The sequence below is a fragment of the Taudactylus pleione genome, unplaced genomic scaffold (assembly GCF_031769625.1).
Source record: "Taudactylus pleione unplaced genomic scaffold, aTauple2 ptg001238l, whole genome shotgun sequence".
NCBI lineage: Eukaryota > Metazoa > Chordata > Amphibia > Anura > Myobatrachidae > Taudactylus > Taudactylus pleione.
Genome location: NW_028285638.1, coordinates 164,964 through 184,711, shown reverse-complemented (window position 1 = coordinate 184,711; position 19,748 = coordinate 164,964). Strand labels below are relative to the sequence as shown.

General features: G+C 43.2%; 1 protein-coding gene across 1 annotated transcript; it reads right to left on the bottom strand.

Moving 5' to 3' along the window:
* Positions 1-606: 606 nt before the first annotated feature.
* LOC148450972 (uncharacterized) lies at positions 607-19,548 on the bottom strand. The gene is made up of 2 exons (XM_088462429.1): positions 18,828-19,548; positions 607-5,620 (listed from the first exon to the last, which is right to left on the bottom strand). Exons 1-2 carry the CDS (start codon positions 19,531-19,533, stop codon positions 4,203-4,205), a joined length of 2,124 nt encoding a protein of 707 aa, XP_088318555.1. The 5' UTR covers positions 19,534-19,548; the 3' UTR covers positions 607-4,202.
* Between the last annotated feature and the right edge of the window lie 200 nt (positions 19,549-19,748).

The window sequence follows — 19,748 nt, the reverse complement described above, 5'->3', positions numbered from 1 at the left end:
TAAATATGACATGTACAATAAAGAGAAGCCTGGGATAGATATGGAGGAGCTTTATGTTCCAGTGTAATCTATAAATATCACACATGTACAATAAAGAGACACCTGGGATATGGAGGAGCTTTATGTTCCAGTGTAATCTATAAATATGTCACATGTACAATACAGAGACACCTGGGATATGGAGGAGCTTCATGTTCCAGTGTAATCTATAAAAATGACACATGTACAATAAAGAGACACCTGGGATAGGTATGGAGGAGCTTTATGTTCCAGTGTAATCTATAAATATGACACATGTACAATAAAGAGACACCTAGGATAGATATGGAGGAGCTTTATGTTCCAGTGTAATCTATAAATATGTCACATGTACAATACAGTGACACCTGGGATAGATATGGAGGAGCTTTATGTTCCAGTGTAATCTATAAATATCACAAATGTACAATAAAGAGACACCTGGGATATTTAGGAGCTTTATGTTCCAGTGTAATCTATAAATATGACACATGTACAATAAAGAGACACCTGGGATAGATATGGAGGAGCTTTATGTTCCAGTGTAATCTATAAATATGACATATGTACAATAAAGAGACACCTGGGATAGATATGGAGGATCTTTATGCTCCAGTGTAATCTATAAATATGACACATGTACAATAAAGTGACACCTGGGATAGATATGGAGGAGCTTTATGTTCCAGTGTAATCTATAAATATGAGACATGTACAATAAAGAGACACCTGAGATAGATATGGAGGAGCTTTATGTTCCAGTGTAATCTATAAATATGACACATGTAAAATGTGTATATTCAAAGGGTTGAAAATTGCGTAACTTAGATTCAATATGAAACAATAAATACAGAATATTTCACATAACTCAATATATACAGATATAGTTCATATACGTACATATATTTACAAGTTACAAATATCCATATACTGATATATATCATACAGAGCACATATATACATTAGTCAGTATTAGAACCACCCGTCAGCCATGATGCTGCAGCAGGACTCAGCTATCATGGTCACTGTAAGCACGATATTACATAACTTGTTTTTCTCAATGTAGAGAGTATAAGGAATACAATAAGATCTTTCCTATTACGCAGTGTCTGAGCTATTTACCAAATATAGAGATACAGCCCACAGAGCAAGGATGTTAGCAGGACAAGTAGCCTCGTCCATAGTATTCCAAGGACAGGAGGGAGGATTCTAATACCAATGAGAATAAACTATGCCTCCATATTATTATAGATGTGTTATCAGATTATGCCAGAAGTCATCCAGTGCTTGCATGCCATAGAAGGTAACAATCATGTTAGAGGGCGTGATAATGTGTAATGGTTCTGTAAATTACATGACCAGTGTATAAAAGGTCTGTGATTTGTTCTCCTCGTTACTTGTGCACTAACCCTGAGAGATGCATTTATACTCTCAGTAAGATTATTTAATTAATTAATAAAGTAGTATATCTGTGCCGGATGAATTACTTGGTGAAGCAGCACCTGGGAGAATTCATACCTGAATCTAAAGGATTTTTAAACAGAAGTAACAAACCATCACCAATGTGGGTGCCAATATATATAAACACCAAAGACCATAATTTATAAGTGTATGATTCATGAATTAATGATGGTGTTAATGAGCGCGCAATAAAAATATAATATGCAATAAAAATTGATAAACACTAAATATCTAACAGATATCACTACAGAAAGCAACTGCGAGACAAACCAATGTCACTGTCACCCTGACACTGATACGTGTTACTAAACCAGAGTGTTACAAGGTCAAATTCAGTAAGAATCTTGTTTGTGCAATCGCACACAATCTCACCTTGTACAGAAATGGTGATAAGCTTCTGCTCACTGAACAATGTAAGCATGCAGCTGCACATGTAAGACAATGAATAGTCCCCCTAGTGCTGCGTCCTAGGTCTGTATGTCACCCAGCAGTGGTAGAATAAGCAGTAACATTATAACCACACACTAGTGCTGCACCCTAGGTCTATATGTCACCCAGCAGTGAAAGAATGATGGGCTGTAACACCACACACTAGTGCTGCAACCTAGGTCTATATGTCACCCAGCAGTGGTAGAACAATGAGCTGTAACACTCTATAACCACACTAATTACTAGGGTAACATTTCCCCCACTCAGAGCAGGGGCGGATCTAGACTTTTTTAGGGGGGGTGATTTAGTGATCTATCCTGACTCCTCCCCTTTCTGGTACCTACTCCTCTCCTTTACAGGTTTTTTTTTTTTAGTTTGTCAGTCACATTGATAATTCCAATTTCTATATGGGTGGGATGTACTAAGGGAAAAAATACAGACAAAACATCATTTAGACCACATTTCCATTTGTACCTAGCTCAGGAATGTATCCTTGGACCTGGTGGACTATGGGCTTCTCTTTACATTTGCATCCGTGAGAGATCCAATCAGATCCCTACCAGCACCCCCTGCAGAAGGACTCCAGGGTCATAAACCCAAAAGTCCCTCTACCGCAAAGGACAGAGAGCTGTCCTTTACGATTCTATTTGCATTTCTAGGTGCATACAGGCGTTAATGCCGGTATGTTCCCGTTAAGTGGCGGGATGTATCACATGTATACACTGTAGGTGAGATGTATCATGTGCATCTCTCCCCATATCGCATGCATACCAGCATTTGTTAACGCCGCATGCATGATTACTTATGTACAGGACAGCTCTGACGTTAAGAGCTGTCCCAATGCGAAGTTACGACTTTCAGGTTTCTTACAGACGGCCAGCACATTTGAGGAAAAGGAGAATCCTACTGCGGATTTCTGCTGAAAGAAGCCCATAGGCTTCTATAGGCAACGCCATCTATAGATGGTGTTGCCTAGCAGCCTATCGGGCACATGCGCCGGAAAGTTACATTTTCTGGAATTTTGTACATATGGGAAATGCAGTCAAAACTCCAAAAACTACACATTTTGGAGTTTTGACCACATTTTAGCATTAGTACATTCTGTCCTGTGAGTCTGACCATGTATAATGCAAGTGTGCTAAATGCATCTATACAAACTCACAGGCTACAGTAAGAACAATAACAGAGCTGCCTGGCACACTGCAGGGTACCCATCCCTTGGCATCTCTCCTCCAGAAATGTGCAGCCAGTTTCCCCTGCACAATGCCCGGGACACAGCACCAGACCCTGCTGAAAGTAGGAGCTGGAAGGTGCCAATAGCCATGTGCCAGCCAGGGCTGAGTGCCCAGATTTGCAGCCACTTACCTGGGTGAGAAGGGGCAGGGAGTACATGCTGCCTGGTGTGCACACTAGAGAGGATGTAGTGTGGCCAGGGAGGGGACAGGATCACAATAGGCTACTGCTGCTATTACATGTCCTACTCTGCAAACTGCAGCTCCGTGAGCTGAACTTTCAGCAGCCCCCTACCCCAGGATCTCTGCAAAAGCCCCCCAGCACTCGGTGCCTGGCTTGTGCAGGAGCTGTGTGCCCTTAGCCCAGTTATAGGCTGGGAGCTGGCTGCACAAAAAAATAACTCCAGATACTGTAGCCCTCCCCCACCACCTCCATTCTCAGCACACCGGCAGCCTGATCATGCAAAAAGACTGATGAACTGTCTGCAGATGAAAGGCTCCGGGTGTGTGTTCAGCTAAAGGGAGGAGTGGGACCTTAACCATTTCAGTGCAGGAGTGCAGCAGCATTGTTGAAACATAATCAAGGATGGACCCTGCTAGGGGGGGCGATCACCCTGATCGCCCTCCCCTGGATCCGCCACTGACTCATAGCATGTAACTGGTTTCTCACCTCTATGAATTCCCTGATGTGTAACAAGAGGTGGTTTCTGTATAAAACACTTCTCACACTAAGAACTAGGGATGGATATCAGAAACAAATAGTTACCAACCATCAATGTTCCTGATCCGTTTAAAGTACTCTTTTCCAATGAAAAGTAGGTTTTGCGACAGTTGCCAGCTATCTGCTGCTGTCTCCGATGCCCATCCATAGAGTGTCTGAATTAAGCCGAGGACACCCAAAAGTGGGTTCTGCAGCTTAGTTTCTATGACTATTGCAGCTGTTTTTTTCTATGCAAGGTTTAACCACCAATGGTTATGATGCGATAGCTAGTAGCTATCGTATTGCATGATTTGATGACAGAAGCTTGGCAATCAATCGACACCAAGCTCTGATGTCCATCCCTATTCAGAGCATGGAAATGGCCTCTCATTTGTATGACTTATCTGATGTCTAACAAGATTTGATTTCTTTATAAAATATTTCCCACATTCAGAGCATGGAAATGGTTTCTCACCTGTGTGACTTCTCTCATGTGTAACAAGAGCTGATTTTCTTGTAAAACATTTCCCACACTCCGAACACTGAAATGGTTTCTCACCTGTGTGACTTCTCACATGTGTAACAAGAGTTGATTTATGTGTAAAACATTTCCCACACTCAGAACATGGAAATGGTTTTTCACCTGTGTGAAATCTCTGATGTGTAACAAGATATGATTTCTGTGTAAAATATTTCCCACACTCAGAACATGGAAATGGTTTCTCACCTGTATGAATTCTCTCATGTTTTACAAGATCTGATTTCTGTGTAAAACATTTCCCACACTCAGAGCATGGAAATGGCTTCTCACCTGTGTGACTTTTCACATGTGTAACAAGAGCTGATTTCTTTGTAAAACAATTCCCACACTCAGAACATGGAAATGGTTTCTCACCTGTGTGACTTATCTGATGTGTAACAAGATGTGATTTCCTTTTAAAACATTTCCCACACTCAGAACACTGAAATGGTTTCTCACCTATATGAATTATCTTGTGTATAACAAGATCTGATTTCTGTGTAAAATTTTTCCCACACTCAGAGCATGGAAATGGTTTCTCACCTGTGTGACATCTCACATGTGTAACAAGAGCTGATTTATGTGTAAAACATTTCCCACACTCAGAACATGGAAATGGCCTCTCACCTGTGTGACTTCTCTGATGTATAACAAGCTCTGATTTCCTTTTAAAACATTTCCCACACTCAGAACACTGAAATGGTTTCTCACCTGTATGAATTCTCTTATGTGTAACAAGATCTGATTTCTGTGTAAAATATTTCCCACACTCAGAACATGGAAATGGTTTCTCACCTGTGTGACATCTCTGATGAATAACAAGATAAGATTTCTGTGTAAAATTTTTCCCACACTCAGAACATGGAAATGGTTTCTCACCTGTGTGACTTCTCACATGTGTAACAAGAGCTGATTTATGTGTAAAACATTTCCCACACTCAGAACATGGAAATGGCTTCTCACCTGTGTGACTTATCTGATGTCTAACAAGAGCTGATTTTGGTGTAAAACATGTCCCACACTCAGAAGTGACTGTATCACCGCTATGATCTGTACTATGTGCAGCAATATGTGAGTTACCAGAAGTACATTCCTCAAGAATAGAGGGATCAGATGATATATCTGCACTAAAAAGTGATGGATGTATATTTAGGGTTATGTAATTTTCTTCTGGAGATCCTTGTGTGAGGTTATCTTCTAATTTAAAATCTGGACACCAAACAAGATGTCCTTCCGAGGTCTTCCTTGTATTCGGTCCATCTGGTAGAAATAAAATAGTTATCCAAGTATCCCACAGCAAAGGCATAATTAATAAATATTAATCTCACCCCTATTCCCATAGGTTTGTGCTTAGTACAACATCATGAGGAACACTTTGGGCTTCTACCGTTCACACTCATAAACATAATATAGAAGAAACAAACCTTACTAAATAGAGCAGACCCCTAGCACTCTAGGTTCTTTTTACTAGCCCAGGAGCCGGCCAGCCCTAGATAATGCCCAAGGGAACTTTCACCCGGTTCCCAAGTTATAGGCTAAGGGTGAAAGGTCAATCCCTCACCTCAGTATTTAGGCCATACTTCTTTATGAGGCTGTCATTTCCTTTGACATAAGAAAAAAAAGGCAGACATAAATAAAAAATGTGTAAATACTAATTGATTAAGGATGTAATATATCCTATATATTAATTTAATAGAAAATTTGTATATTAAAGTATACGGAAAAAAATAGCTGGTAGCTCCAATGAGGAATAGTGATAGTTCCACAAAAAGTGAAAACAAAGCAAAAAAACTGCTGATAAAGATAAATATATATATTTATTTATTATTCCATAGTCCTAAATAAAGGAACAGGCGGCACTCCCATACAAAGTACAAAAAAGTGCTGAATTCAATATATCATGGTGACAATTTACAGATACATCAACGTTTCAAGGCTTGACGCCTTTTCGTCAGGATGCGTCACTACAAGTGCAAATAAAGGCCTTTATTTGCACTTGTAGTGACGCATCCTGACAAAAAGGCGTCAAGCCTTGAACAGCACACCAGTAACAGCACACCAGTCCAGGGTTTTCGTGCAAGCTAGCTTCAGTTAGTTTTTATTGTGCAGTATAAAGTGGAAAATATAAAAATAAATCCTAGCCCATCTGGCCACTAAACAGATTCCCTCTCTCAAAGTGGTAGGGCCTATTTCCCTCACCACAAACATAGGCATATGCACATTACTTACAAGTAGTACAGGAGCCAAACCCTGACACAGCTTATATGAGCCTCTCACAGCTGCAGGCACTAATTAGCCTGCTCTCAGGCTGAAGGCCGGAAAAGATGAACTGGCCTTGTGGATGGAGCCCTCCCTTCACTCTCACATCCACACCCACAGGACCCATTATCCATCTTTCCTTAAAGCCCCAAACTCTCATTAAGCATAAACAGACATTTCCTGAGGGTTTAAAATACATAGGGTCAGAAACCTTGGAGAAATATATTTGCCATTTAGTACTTTACTAGTGCTTCTGTTACTCTATATATACAGTATATATATTTTACAAGTCGTCCTGAGTGCTGCCATAGATGCTATATATTTATTCCTTTCCTGACTGGGAAAGGTAATTGGTGGGCACGGGGCGCAGTACCGGAGGCAAGCATGGGTGTGCCGGCATTACCGAGTATCATGCATATGGTAGGGCAGTGAGAAATCAAGAAGCACCCATGTTGTTTGCAAATGAATAATATCAATTTAATAATAATTTACAAAGGCAGAAAATATATATTAAAAAAATGATTCAAGACTATAAAAAAAACTTCTAGCTTATATAAGCCCCATGAAATACAATAAAAAGCATAGATGCTGGTCTCATTGCTTTATCTACATAGATAAAATTTGGAATTGGCAGAGGTATATAGATGATCTGTTTTTCGGCTGGAATGGGTCCCATGAAGAACTGTAGGAATTTCTCATTTACATGAACAGTAATTCTCTAAATCTGGAATTCACAACCACCGGTGGTATTTCTGGATCTTGAAATTTACATAAAAGAAAACAGTATCCAAACAAGACCCCATATCAAGAAAGTGAATGGAAACAATATGTTGGCATACAACAGTAATCATCATAGACAATGGGTAAATATTCCAGGAGGACAATTCCGACGTGTAAGACGAAACTGTACAGAAGACCATATCTTCATGTAACAAACCAGAGAAATTAAGAAAAAATTTATCCAAAAGGGCTACAAAGAAACAGCATTACAACAAATAGTAATTTTCTTCTATTTTTGAGATCTTGTCTAACTACAAATCAAAAACCAACAACAAACAGAAACACAATCCATTTTTATCACACAATACAATGGGAACCATAAAGAAATTGAGAAAATCCTGAATAACCATTGGATGTCTTATTATTGGATGAAGACCTGAAAAAAAATTCACCAACACAATCAAAAATCATGTACAGAAAGCAAGAAATTCAACACAAAGCTTCCTCCCCACACTACTTCTGCCAGGCTGTAAAAACCAAACATCAACCATGAAACCAGCTCAAATTTTCCATTCAAGTATCACAAAAAAAGAATTTAAAATCAAGAACTGTATGTCTTGTGACACTGAGGGAGAAATATACTTATTGGAATGCCCACGTGGCACCCAATATGTTGGCCAGACAAAAATAAAAACAAGAATATCCGAACATCTGTATAATATACAAAAAGGACTGAAAACCCACAGCCTTTCAGCACATTTTGCAGAACACCATAACAGAGCTCCAAAAGGGCAAAAATTTGTTGGTATGCAGAAAGATATACCCCACTGGAGAGAAGATCTGGTTAACTCTCAAGAAGAATGAAACAAAATGGATATACCAGTTACTAATGTCGGAGTCTAATGGTCTCAATATAGACATTGACCTCAAAGCCTTTTTAACATAATTTTAACACAATTGCAAACACGTTCACAACACATAACATTTTAACTTCAGTGATCTCTCATTCTCTTCTTTTATCGCCTATTTTGTATTTATCCTTTGATTTATATTTTATTTTGTCAAAATAAAGCACAGCAGTATATTGTTTTTAAATATGGCTTATAGGAACATGAGGTTGCTGCTATAACAGGGCACTTCAGGTTCCAGTCATTCCCAATTCTAAATAAAGTTTTTTATTCAAAGACCTAAAAAAATGACAGCAAATATCCTTGAAAAAGCATCCCAACGAATGTGAAATGCGCTGGTTTAACCGTGGACAGTGCGAGAGAATACTAGCTGGAGGAGGTGAGACCCTTGTGAAGAATATAACGGTATCTGACATCACAAAGTGCCGCGACTATACGACCGGGTCCCAGCCACATATCGGTAACTGCGGGGAAAAGAGGAATGCTGACCTCAGGTAGGGGGAGGTAGGGATAGGGATACCCTCAACCCCAACAGGGTGAAGAACCCTCTGAAAAGCGGACACTGGACCTCCTATCACCGCACCCATAAAGCCCTAAAAGGCTATAAACATTAACAATATACACATAGTGGCCATAATACCCACTTTTTAACCATATATACTGTTGATGCTGAATTTTGTGCTTATGTTTACCTAATTATTTTATTAACATACATTGACACTAGCGCTCAGTCCAGCCTTTGATGCTGTACACATAACCTAATCTATTTCCCTAACTGAGATGCTCATCTCCAGCGCAGCACGCCAATCCTTTTCTGTTCAAAAGAATGTTGCAGGTCAGTTTCACTAAACATCTCACCAAGGCAGAACAAGGCAGGTCCAGGCAAGAGGAAAGGAGAATCGGTGGTTAATGTCAGCCCCTGTGCTGACATTGGCCCTCATTCAGAGCCGTACGTTCTGAGCAGAGCGCACACTCTGAATGAGGGCCGTCCTCCATTAATATGGAGCGTCCTCCTGGAGGCTCATATAGCTGTGGGTCACCACCCACAGCCTGTACGAGCGTGCAGGTTGATGGCCGCGCTGGTCTTGACCATCGCCACTGCGAGCCGGAGCCTGCGGTTGAGTTTCTCAACCACAAGGCCCGGAGTGATTTTGGCTCTATCAGAGCCAAAATCACTCCCACTGACATCACTAGTGATGTCAGTGGGGCCGGCTTCTGACGGTAGGCGTTCCCTTGGGAACGCCCCCGTCAGGGAGGCACGCCCACCAAAGGGGGCGTGCTGTCAATCAACATCGACAGCACGCCCCCTTTGATCAGACACAACGAGCGAAGGAAAGTCCTTCGCTCGTCGCGTCTGGCGCATGCGCACGACGGAGCTCCCGCCGTCGTGCGCATGCGTAGTGCACAACATCGACCCACTTGCGAGCGGAAAGCCGCTTGCGAGTGGGTCTGAATCAGGCCCTTTATCCACCGGTTCCCTGGACTCTATGCACAAGTAATGTATGCCCTTGTGGTCTATTGGAGTCCCGGATGGACCTGTGTCCGCATCGGCGCCTCTGGTCTGTCTCCAGAGACCGGAGGCGAGACTGCCCGCCTTACCTGTCCCCTTGCGTCCCAGCTGCAGTCTGGGGACAGAGGAGCCACGCTAACCAGGTCCCGCTCGATGCCCCGCCGAGTCCCGGTGTGCAAGAGGGATGATGGAGCAGCAGCACAGACGTCCAGAAGACTGTCTAGTACTGCTTGCTATGTTAAGGGGCCTATCCATTACAAAACTTTTTGCATGATCCAATTAAAACCAGGAGGTTTTGGTCACAATGTACAGAAAGTTGTGTAATGGATAGCCAGGAAGGACCAGCGATGCGCGTGCACTCTGGGTCCTTGCCGACCCCGACTATCTACTGAACATGCCCGTCAACCTGATGACGATCGTCAGGTTCCGCATGTTCAGAGATAGGAGGTCAGTCTCTGCACTGAATGATGTTCAGTGAACACCGTTCAGTGCTGGCACTGCACCTCAGCGACCTGAAGGTCTGAACGCTAGTCGTTCAGTCTTTCAGGTCGCCTAGTGGATAGACCCCATTACAGTAAAGTAAAATAAAAAGAAGAGATATGGTAAGAACCTACCTTTGTTATCTCTCTCTCTATGAGGTCCTTAAGATCCACAGGGATACCTTGGGGTATCGTGATGGCAGAGGCATCTGGGCACCACATAGTTAATTTTTTCTTCCCAGGATGCACCTGGCTTCCCCTCTATACCCCGCCTCCCAGCCAGAAGCTCCTCAGTTTAGTAGTAAGCCAAAGGCCAGAGGAGGAGAAAATAAGAGAGAAAGAAGAAGTCTGGAACACTCAAGAATCACATTCTCACACCATATATCTTCTTTTCTACTTCAGGGTCCTTAGGGATCCACAGGGATGTCACAAAGCAATCACTTTAAGGGTGGGGACGTTCCTGTGCAAAAAGGAGAATCCACCGCCCAAAGGAAGTATCCTGAGAGGCGAAGGTATCAAAAGCATAATACCATACAAAAATATGGACAGAGGACCACGTGGCCGCCTTGCAAAGCTGAACAGCTGAGGCGCCGCGGGGAGCTACCCATGAAGGACCCACAGACCCTGTACAGTGAGCAGAAACAGAGGGCAGCACTGGAATGCCCTCCAGAGTGTAAGCCTCAGAGATCGCCATGCAAATCCACCTTGCCAAAGTTTGCTTATTGGCAGGCCAACCCTTCTTGTGGAAACCGTAGAGGACAAACAAAGAGCCCAACTTCTGAAGGGAACTGGTAGGGTCCACGTAAATCCATAGAACCCGTACCACATCCAATGAGGCCTCACCTGCTGAAAGGTCTGGTGACTTAAAGGCCAGTACTATAATATCCTAATTAATGTGGAAACTAGACACCACATTAGGAAGGAAACCAGGGCGAAGTTCTGCCCTGTCCCGGTGAAAAATTAGAAAAGGAGGGCGACAGAAGAGAACCCCCAAATCTGATACGCTTCTGGCCGAAGTAACAGCCAGAAGAAACACAGTCTTCACTGCAAGCCACTTGAAGTCCACTGAGCCCAGAGGTTCAAATGGAGGTCCTTGGAGAGCCCTAAGGACCACAGCCAAATTCCAAGGAGCTATTGGAGGGACAAAGGGAGGCTGAATGCGAAGGACACCCTGCCTAAAGGTGCGAAATTCAGGAAGCGGAGCAATCCTATGTAGAAACCACACTGACAGTGCAGAGACATGCACTTTTAAGGAGGCAAGGCAAAAACCCTGATCTAAGCCCGTCTATAGGAAAGCCAGAACCCTGGATATCCGAAACACCTGGGGATCGACCCCCTAAGGCGACACCATTTAAAGTAGGTATGCCACACCCTGTGGTAAAACCTGTAGAAGCCGGTTTCCAAGCTCTGAGCATGGTGTTAACCGCAGAGCTGGAAAAACCTTTCGACCTTAGGAGAAATGTCTCAAGAGCCAAGCCATCAAAGATAGACAACCCAGGTCCGGGTAAAAACAAGGATCCTGAGACAACAGGTCCAGATGTTGAGGTAACAGCAACAGAGTGTCGATGGAGAGACTCTGAAAATCTAAATACCAGTGCCCTGTGGGCCACACTGGAGCCAACAGCAGGATAGTGCCACATTCCAGCTTGAACTTTCGAAGTATTCGAGGAAGAAGGGACACCGGAGCATAGAGGTACACAAATTGGAAGGTCCACTTGACTGACAGAGCTTCTACAAGGAGAGCGTCTGGTCTGGACCCGTACACTGGCAGTTTGCAATAGTGTCGGAAGGCCATGAGGACTACCGTCTGGAAGGCCCCACCTTTCCACTAGGAGTAGAAACAACTCTGGAGAAGAGACCATTCCACAGGATGCATGTCGTGATGGCTGAGGAAGTCCGCTTCCCAATTGAGGACTCCGGGAATAAAAATTGACAGAGGTCGCAAATTAAACTGGGCATACTCCACCATGACAAAGGTCGATACCATGGATCCCAGTAGTTGCATTGCTGGGTGAATGAACACCTTGCTACCCTGGAGACATTTGCATATTTGCATCTGAAAAACAAAGATCTTGTCTGGTGTCAAAAAGATCCGTTGCTGTTGTGAATCCAAGAGGGCTCCCACGTGGAACATTCTCTGAGATGGAGTCAATGAGGACTTCTTCCAATTAATCAGCCACCCGTGCGACTGGAGCACCGAGATGGTAAGCTGCCGGTGGTGGAGAAGTACCTCTGGAGATACTGCCAGCAGCAAGAGATCATCCAGGTAAGGTAATAGGCGGATCCCTTGTAGTCTCAGATGGAATGCCATTACCACCATACTCTTGGTAAACACCCAAGGGGCCGTTGAGAGGCCAAAAGGTAAAGCCCGAAACTGGAATGTTGTTGCCATATACAGTACCAGTCAAAAGTTTGGACACACCTTCTCATTCAATGGTTTTTGTTTATTTAAATAATTTTCAACATAGTAGATTAATACTGAAGACATCAAAACTATGAAAGAACACATATGGAATTATATTGTAAATAAAAAAGTGTTAAACAAAATCAAAATATGTTTTATATTTTAGATTCCTCAAAGTAGCCCCCTTTTGCTTGTATGACAGCTTTGCACACTCTTGGCATACTCTCAATCAGCTTCATGAGGTAGTCTCCTGGAATGGTTTTCCAACAGTCTTGAAGGAGTTCTCAGAGGTGCTGAGCACTTGTTGGTGGCTTTTCCTTCACTCTGTGGTCCAACTCATCCTAAACCAGCTCAATTGGGTTTAGGTCGGGTGATTGTGGAGGCCAGGTCATCTGACGCAGCACTCCATCACTTTCCTTCTTGGTCAAGTAGCCCTTTCATAGCCTGGAGGTGTGTTTGGGGTCATTGTCTTGTTGAAAAACAAATGATGGTCCCAGTAAGCGCAAACCAGCATGGCGCTGCAGAATGCTGTGGTAGCCATGCTGGTTAAGTGTGCCTTGAATTTTGAATAAATCACCAACAGTGTCAGCAGCAAAGCACCCCCACACCATCACACCTCCTCCTGCCTTGCTTCACAGTGGGAACCACACATGCAGAAACCATCTGCTCACCTTCTCTGCGTCTCACAAAGACACGGCGGTTGGAACCAAAAATCGAAATTTTGGACTCATCAGACCAAAAGTACAGATTTCCACTGGTATAATGTCCATTCCTAGTGTTTCTTGGCCCAAACAATTCTCTTCTTCTTGTTGTTCATCCTCAGTAGTGACTTCTTCACAGCAATACAACCATGAAGGCCTGATTCACACAGTCTCCTCTGAACAGTTGATGTTGAGATTTATCTGCTACTCGAACTCTGTGAAGACTATGTGGTCTCTAATCTGAGGTGCTGTTAAGTAGCAGTTTCTGAGGCTAGTAACCCTAATGAACATCCTCTGCAGCAGAGGTAACTCTTGGTCTTCCTTTCTTGGGGCGGTCCTCATGAGAGCCAGTTTCATCATAGCGTTTGATAGTTTTTGCAATGGCACTTGAGGATACATTCAAAGTTCTTGAAATTTTCTGTATCGACTGACCTTCATGTCTTAAAGTAATGATGGACTGTCATTTCTCTTTACTGAGTTGAGTGGTTGGTGCCATAATATGGATTACAACAGTAGTCAAATAGTGGTGTCCACTGTGTACTAACCCTACCTCTGCACAACACAACTGATGGTCTCAAACACATTAAGAAGGCAAGTAATTCCACAGATTGACTCTTGACAAGGCACACCTGTTAATTCAAAAGCATTCCAGGAAACTACCTCATGAAGCTGACTGAGAGAATGCCAAGAGTGTGCAAAGCAGTCATCCAAGCAAAAGGTGGCTACTTTTAGGAATCTAAAATATAAAACATATTTTGATTTAACACTTTTTTGTTTACAACATAGTTCCATATGTGTTCTTTCATAGTTTTGATGTCATTAATCTACTACGTTAAAAATAATTTAAATAAACAAAAACCATTGAGTGAGAAGGTGTGTCCAAACTTTTGACTGGTACTGTAGCTAGTCTGAGAAACCGCTGGTGCGAAGATGCAATCGGGATATGCAGGTATGTATCCTGGACATCCAGGGATACCATAAATTCCCCAGTTCCATTGCCAGTATCATGGAGCGTAGGGTTTCCATCCTGAATCGAGGTACCCCGAAGACTTTGTTCAGGGACTTGAGATTGAGGATAGGTGCTATGAGCACCAGAAAGAGGTTTGAATAATATCCCTGTCACCTTTGCGACATTGGGACAGGTACAATGACTCCTGCTTGTAGCCAGGAATGTACTGCTTTCTGGGCCTGCAAGGCTTTGTCAGACTAGTCAGGTCCTCAGCATGTCGGGACGCCTTGCGCTCCAAGCCTGTCTCTTGGACTTGCCAGTCTGACTGACTCTTTTAAACCTTACCTTGGTCCCTAAAGGGCCGAAAGGACACAGTTTTTGACCCGGCAGGCATGGACGCAGAAAGCAGGCATGCCGTCTAACTGAACTTTACCATTATAAGGCAAACCCTCCTTAGAGTTTGCATCTGCTCTCCAGGAGCAGAGCTACAAAGTACGGCGAGCCGCAATTGCGGCCGCCGACCCCCTTGAAGATAGGAGAGTAACATCCAAATCAGCCTCATTAATATATGCGGCTGAATCACGAACATTGCCCACCAGAGTCACATGGTCGCTATTAGCGTCTGAAGACAGGGACTCCTCCAGGGAGTCTGCCAAGGACTCCATAGCTCTGGCTACCCAGCAGATAGCTATAGCCGACCTGGCCACCGCACCCGACAGGGAATATATGAACTTCAGGCAACTTTCCACCCTCCTACCTGTAGTGTCCTAAGGACGATATGGAAGGCATAGGCAAAGTCGCGCTCTTGACCAAGCACGTGACATGTGAATCCACCACAGATGGAGATTCCCATGTGGCAAAATACTCCCCAGCAAACGGATACGCGTGAGCCAGGCGTCTTTGCATCTGTAACGCTTTCCAGGAGTTTTCCATGCTACCTCCAAATGATCCACTAGTTGATCAGAAAAAGGAAAAATGGTAGCAGTAATTCTGCTTGGATATAGAAGCCGGAGGATCATCCTCCTCTATGGTCAAGACGGAGCGTACGGTCATGGGTCACATGGGTTGCAGCATATATAGCACAACCCGATCAGGTACTTTGAGTCTGATTGCAAATCCCAAGGGTCGGGAATCTGTGCATGCACCAGACCCATACTGCAAATGTGCTACAAATCAAGCTTTGCTCTTCCAAGATAATTAATAAGCGCCTTCTTACTCCATCTGCAGTTGTCATGCAATGTCCCAAAAAGACCAAGCCTCACATACATTACTATATGTGTGTGTCTATATGTATATACAGTGCATCCGGAAAGTATTCACAGCGCTTCACTTTTTCCACATTTTGTTATGTTACAGCCTTACTCCAAAATGGAATAAATTCATTTTTGTCTTCAAAATTCTACACACAATACCCCATAATGACAACGTGTAAAAAGTTTTTTGGGGATTTTTGTAAATGTAATAAAAAAAAAAACCTAAGAAATCACATGTACATAAGTATTCACAGCCTTTGCTCAATACTTTGTTGATGCACCTTTGGCAGCAATTACAGCCTCAAGTCTTTTTGAATATGATGCCACAAGCTTGGCACACCTATCTTTGGGCAGTTTCACCCATTCCTCTTTGCAGCACCTCTCAAGCTCCATCAGGTTAGATGGGAAGCGTTGGTGCACAGCCATTTTCAGATCTCTCCAGAGATGTTCAATTGGATTCAAGTCTGGGCTCTGGCTGGGCCACTCAAGGACATTCACAGAGTTGTCCTGAAGGCACTCCTTTCATATCTTAGCTGTGTGCTTAGGGTCGTTGTCCTGCTGAAAGATGAACCGTCGCCCCAGTCTGAGGTCTAGAGCGCTCTGGAGCAGATTTTCATCCAGGATGTCTCTGTACATTGCTGCATTCATCTTTCCCTCTATTCTGACTAGTCTCCCATTTCTTGCCGCTGAAAAATATCTCCACAGCATGATGCTGCCACCACCATGCTTCACTGTAGGGATGGTATTGGCCTGGTGATGAGCGGTGCCTGGTTTCCTCCAAACATAACGCCTGGCATTCACGCCAAAGAGTTCAATCTTTGTCTCATCAGAGAAATTTGTTTCTCATGGTCTGAGAGGCCTTCAGGTGCATTTTGGCAATCTCCAGGTGGGCTGCCATGTGCTTTTTACTAAGGAGTGGCTTCCGTCTGGTCACTCTACCATACAGGCCTGATTGGTGGATTGCTGCAGAGATGGTTGTCCTTCTGGAAGGTTCTCCTTTCTCCACAAAGGAATGCTATAGCTCTGACAGAGTGACCATCGCGTTCTTGGTCACCTCCCTGACTAGGGCCCTTCTCCCCCGATTGCTCAGTTTAGACGGCCGGCCAACTCTAGGAAGAGTCCTGGTGGTTCCGAACTTCTTCCATTTACAGATGATGGAGGTCACAGTGCTCATTGGGACCTTCAAAGCAGCAGATATTTTTCAGTACCCTTCCCCAGATTTGTGCCTCGAGACAATCCTGTCTCGGAGGTCTACAGACAATTCCTTGGACTTCATGCTTGGTTTGTGCTCTGACATGCACTGTCAAGTGTGAAACCTTATACAGACAGGTTTATGCCTTTCAAAATCATGTCCAATCAACTGAATTTACCACAGGTGGACTCCAAGTAAGCTGTTGGAACATCTCAAAAATGACCAGTGAAAACTGGATGCACCTCAGCTCAATTTTGAGCTTCATGGCAAAGGCTGTAAATACTTACGTACATGTGATTTCATAAGTTTTTTTTGGTAACTCTGCAAAAATCTCAAAAAAACTATTTACATGTTGTCATTATAGGGTATTGTAGAATTTTGAGGACAAAAATGAATTTATTACATTTTGGAGTAAGGCTGTAACATAACAAAATGTGGAAAAAGTGAAGCGCTGTGAATACTTTCCGGATGCACTGTATTTGTGCAATATTGTCCAGATAAAATCACCAGTACATCCAGAGCGAAATGTGCCATAACCACGTGGTCCCGTCCCTAAAATAAACATGTCATATGATCATCTCACAAGAATGGTGAAAATGTTCACTCTAGTGCACCCAAAATAACTGGAAAAACAAAAGATAAATCCAAACGTAATATGATTAAAATATATCATTCACTTATTTGAAAAATCTTTTCAAAAACATTGAACATAATAGACACCGACAAATGTCTCCATCAGTCTATAAAACGCGTTTCGTCCTAACCACCAGTGTGGTCCGTAGGACTTCCTCAGGGTTATATACAATAATAACAAGCCTAAGTTATTCTACACTGTGACCTTCAACTAAAAATAGAAACCAGTGTAAATACTATGTAATAAAATGTATATCTGGAGTCCTAAGACGTCCATCTCTAGAAGATGGCACCTCTATTAAGGTGGAGTCTTAGTACTCAGGGATATCCGTTTGCAGCCATTTTGACCTTATTGCTAGTTTTTTACACTAGTCTGTAATTTTAGATGATGGTCCCTCTAATATAGTGGAGGGTTGGTGCACATTTTGTAAGAGCATCACACAGACACATTACTGTTGACCCACTCTGCTACACAAGAATGCAATATAAAGTCATGTGTGTAGTATGATCTTAGGGAAAGGGGAATCGCCTCTTATTCTGCTTTACTATTGCAGTATTAGTATACACATATAAAGAATAAACTAGTTTGGTATTATTATTCAAGAGGATAATCTCACATGTGGTAGAACACAGGTATGGGCGCAGAGGGGTGGGACCGGGTACTAATTACCTAGACCCAGGCTTGCTGGTGTGGCCGGGCTCCCCTCCCTCTTACCTCACACCAGCCAAGCACACGTTGCAGCAGCCTCTTGTGCCTGTAGGGGGGGCAAGAGGGTGTGATCGCGCCTCCCCCTGGCTTTTCGCAGAGCTGAGGGGCTCACAGCGCACCACTACAAAATTAATATTTTTCCTTTTTTTTAAATTTAAAATCGTAAGGGGCATGGCTACACCTCAAGTGATTAGCCAATACCCCCCACCCTGGGATTTGGCGCAGCTCTTTATGGCCCTGAAAACAGGTAGGATCATGCTGACATCCCTTCTACTGATGTATGAGATACACCAGAGAGTGTGAGGAGGAGACTGGACAGATGTCTGGGTGGTAACACACAGTGACATGATGTGAGGAGGAGAGGAGTATAATAGGGGCTGATGGCTCCTGATGGATGAGATACACCAGAGAGTGTGGGGAGGAGACTGGTCAGATCTCGGCTGGTAACACACAGTGACATGATGTGAGGGGGAGAGCAGGAGTATAATAGGGGCTGATGGCTCCAGATGTATGAGATACACCAGAGTGTGGGGAGGAGACTGGTCAGATCTCTGGGCTGGTGACACACAGTGACATGATGTGAGGGGGAGAGCAGGAGTATAATAGGGGCTGATGGCTCCTGACTCCTCACTGTCCAGGTACTTTTCACTCTATAGTTGGTACTGGAAGAGGATGGTGCAGAAGAGATTGCTGTAGTGACTGAGCAAAGCGAATGTGACATTTTTCTGCAAAAATATAAGTGCTGATTACCTGTGTTGATATCTGTAGGGATTTCATCCTCCTTGAACTGCTGATCACCTCTTGCATACATCTCTTCTCCCTCTGTATGTTCTGCTTTATTATCATCACTCACATTTATCTCTTCTTCCTCCTCTGTATTTTCTGTCTTCATAACAGAAACATTTATCTCTTCTTCTCCCTCGGTAGCTTCTGTCTTAAAATAAGTCTCTTCTTGTTTATTTATATCTTCTGCCTTCATATCAGTCACATATGTCTCTTCTTCTCCCTCTATATCTTCTGGCTTCATATCAGTCACATACGTCTTTTCTTCTCCTTCTATATCTTCTGCTTTCATATCAGTCACATACGTCTCTTCTCCCTCTATATCTTCTGCCTTTATATCAGTCACATACGTCTTTTCTTCTCCCTCTATATCTTCTGCCTTTATATCAGTCACATACGTCTCTTCTTCTCCCTCTATATCTTCTGCCTTCATATCAGTCACATACGTATCTTCTTCTCCCTCTATATCTTCTGCCTTCATATCAGTCACATACGTCTCTTCTTCTCCCTCTGTATATTCTGCCTTCATATCAGTCACATACGTCTCTTCTTCTCCCTCTATATCTTCTGCCTTATTATTAGTCACATACGTCTCTTCTTCTCCCTCTATATCTTCTGCCTTCATATCAGTCACATACGTGTCTTCTTCTCCCTCTATATCTTCTGCCTTCATATCAGTCACATACGTGTCTTCTTCTCCCTCTATATCTTCTGCCTTCATATCAGTCACATACGTCTCTTCTTCTCCCTCTGTATCTTCTGCCTTCATATCAGTCACATTCGGCTCTTCTTCTCCCTCTAGATCTTTTGCCTTCATATAAGTCACATACATCTCTTCTTCTCCGTCTATATCTTCTGCCTTCATTTCTGTCACATACGTCTTTTCTT

Excerpts from the sequence above, each read along its gene's own strand:
- LOC148450972 (XM_088462429.1), bottom strand. The coding sequence starts at position 19,533 with ATGAAGGCAGAAGATATAGAGGGAGAAGAAGACACGTATGTGACTGAT. Across the intron at positions 5,621-18,827 it reads CCCTACAGATATCAACACAG|ATGGACCGAATACAAGGAAG; the intron begins GTAATCAGCACT and ends TATTTCTACCAG.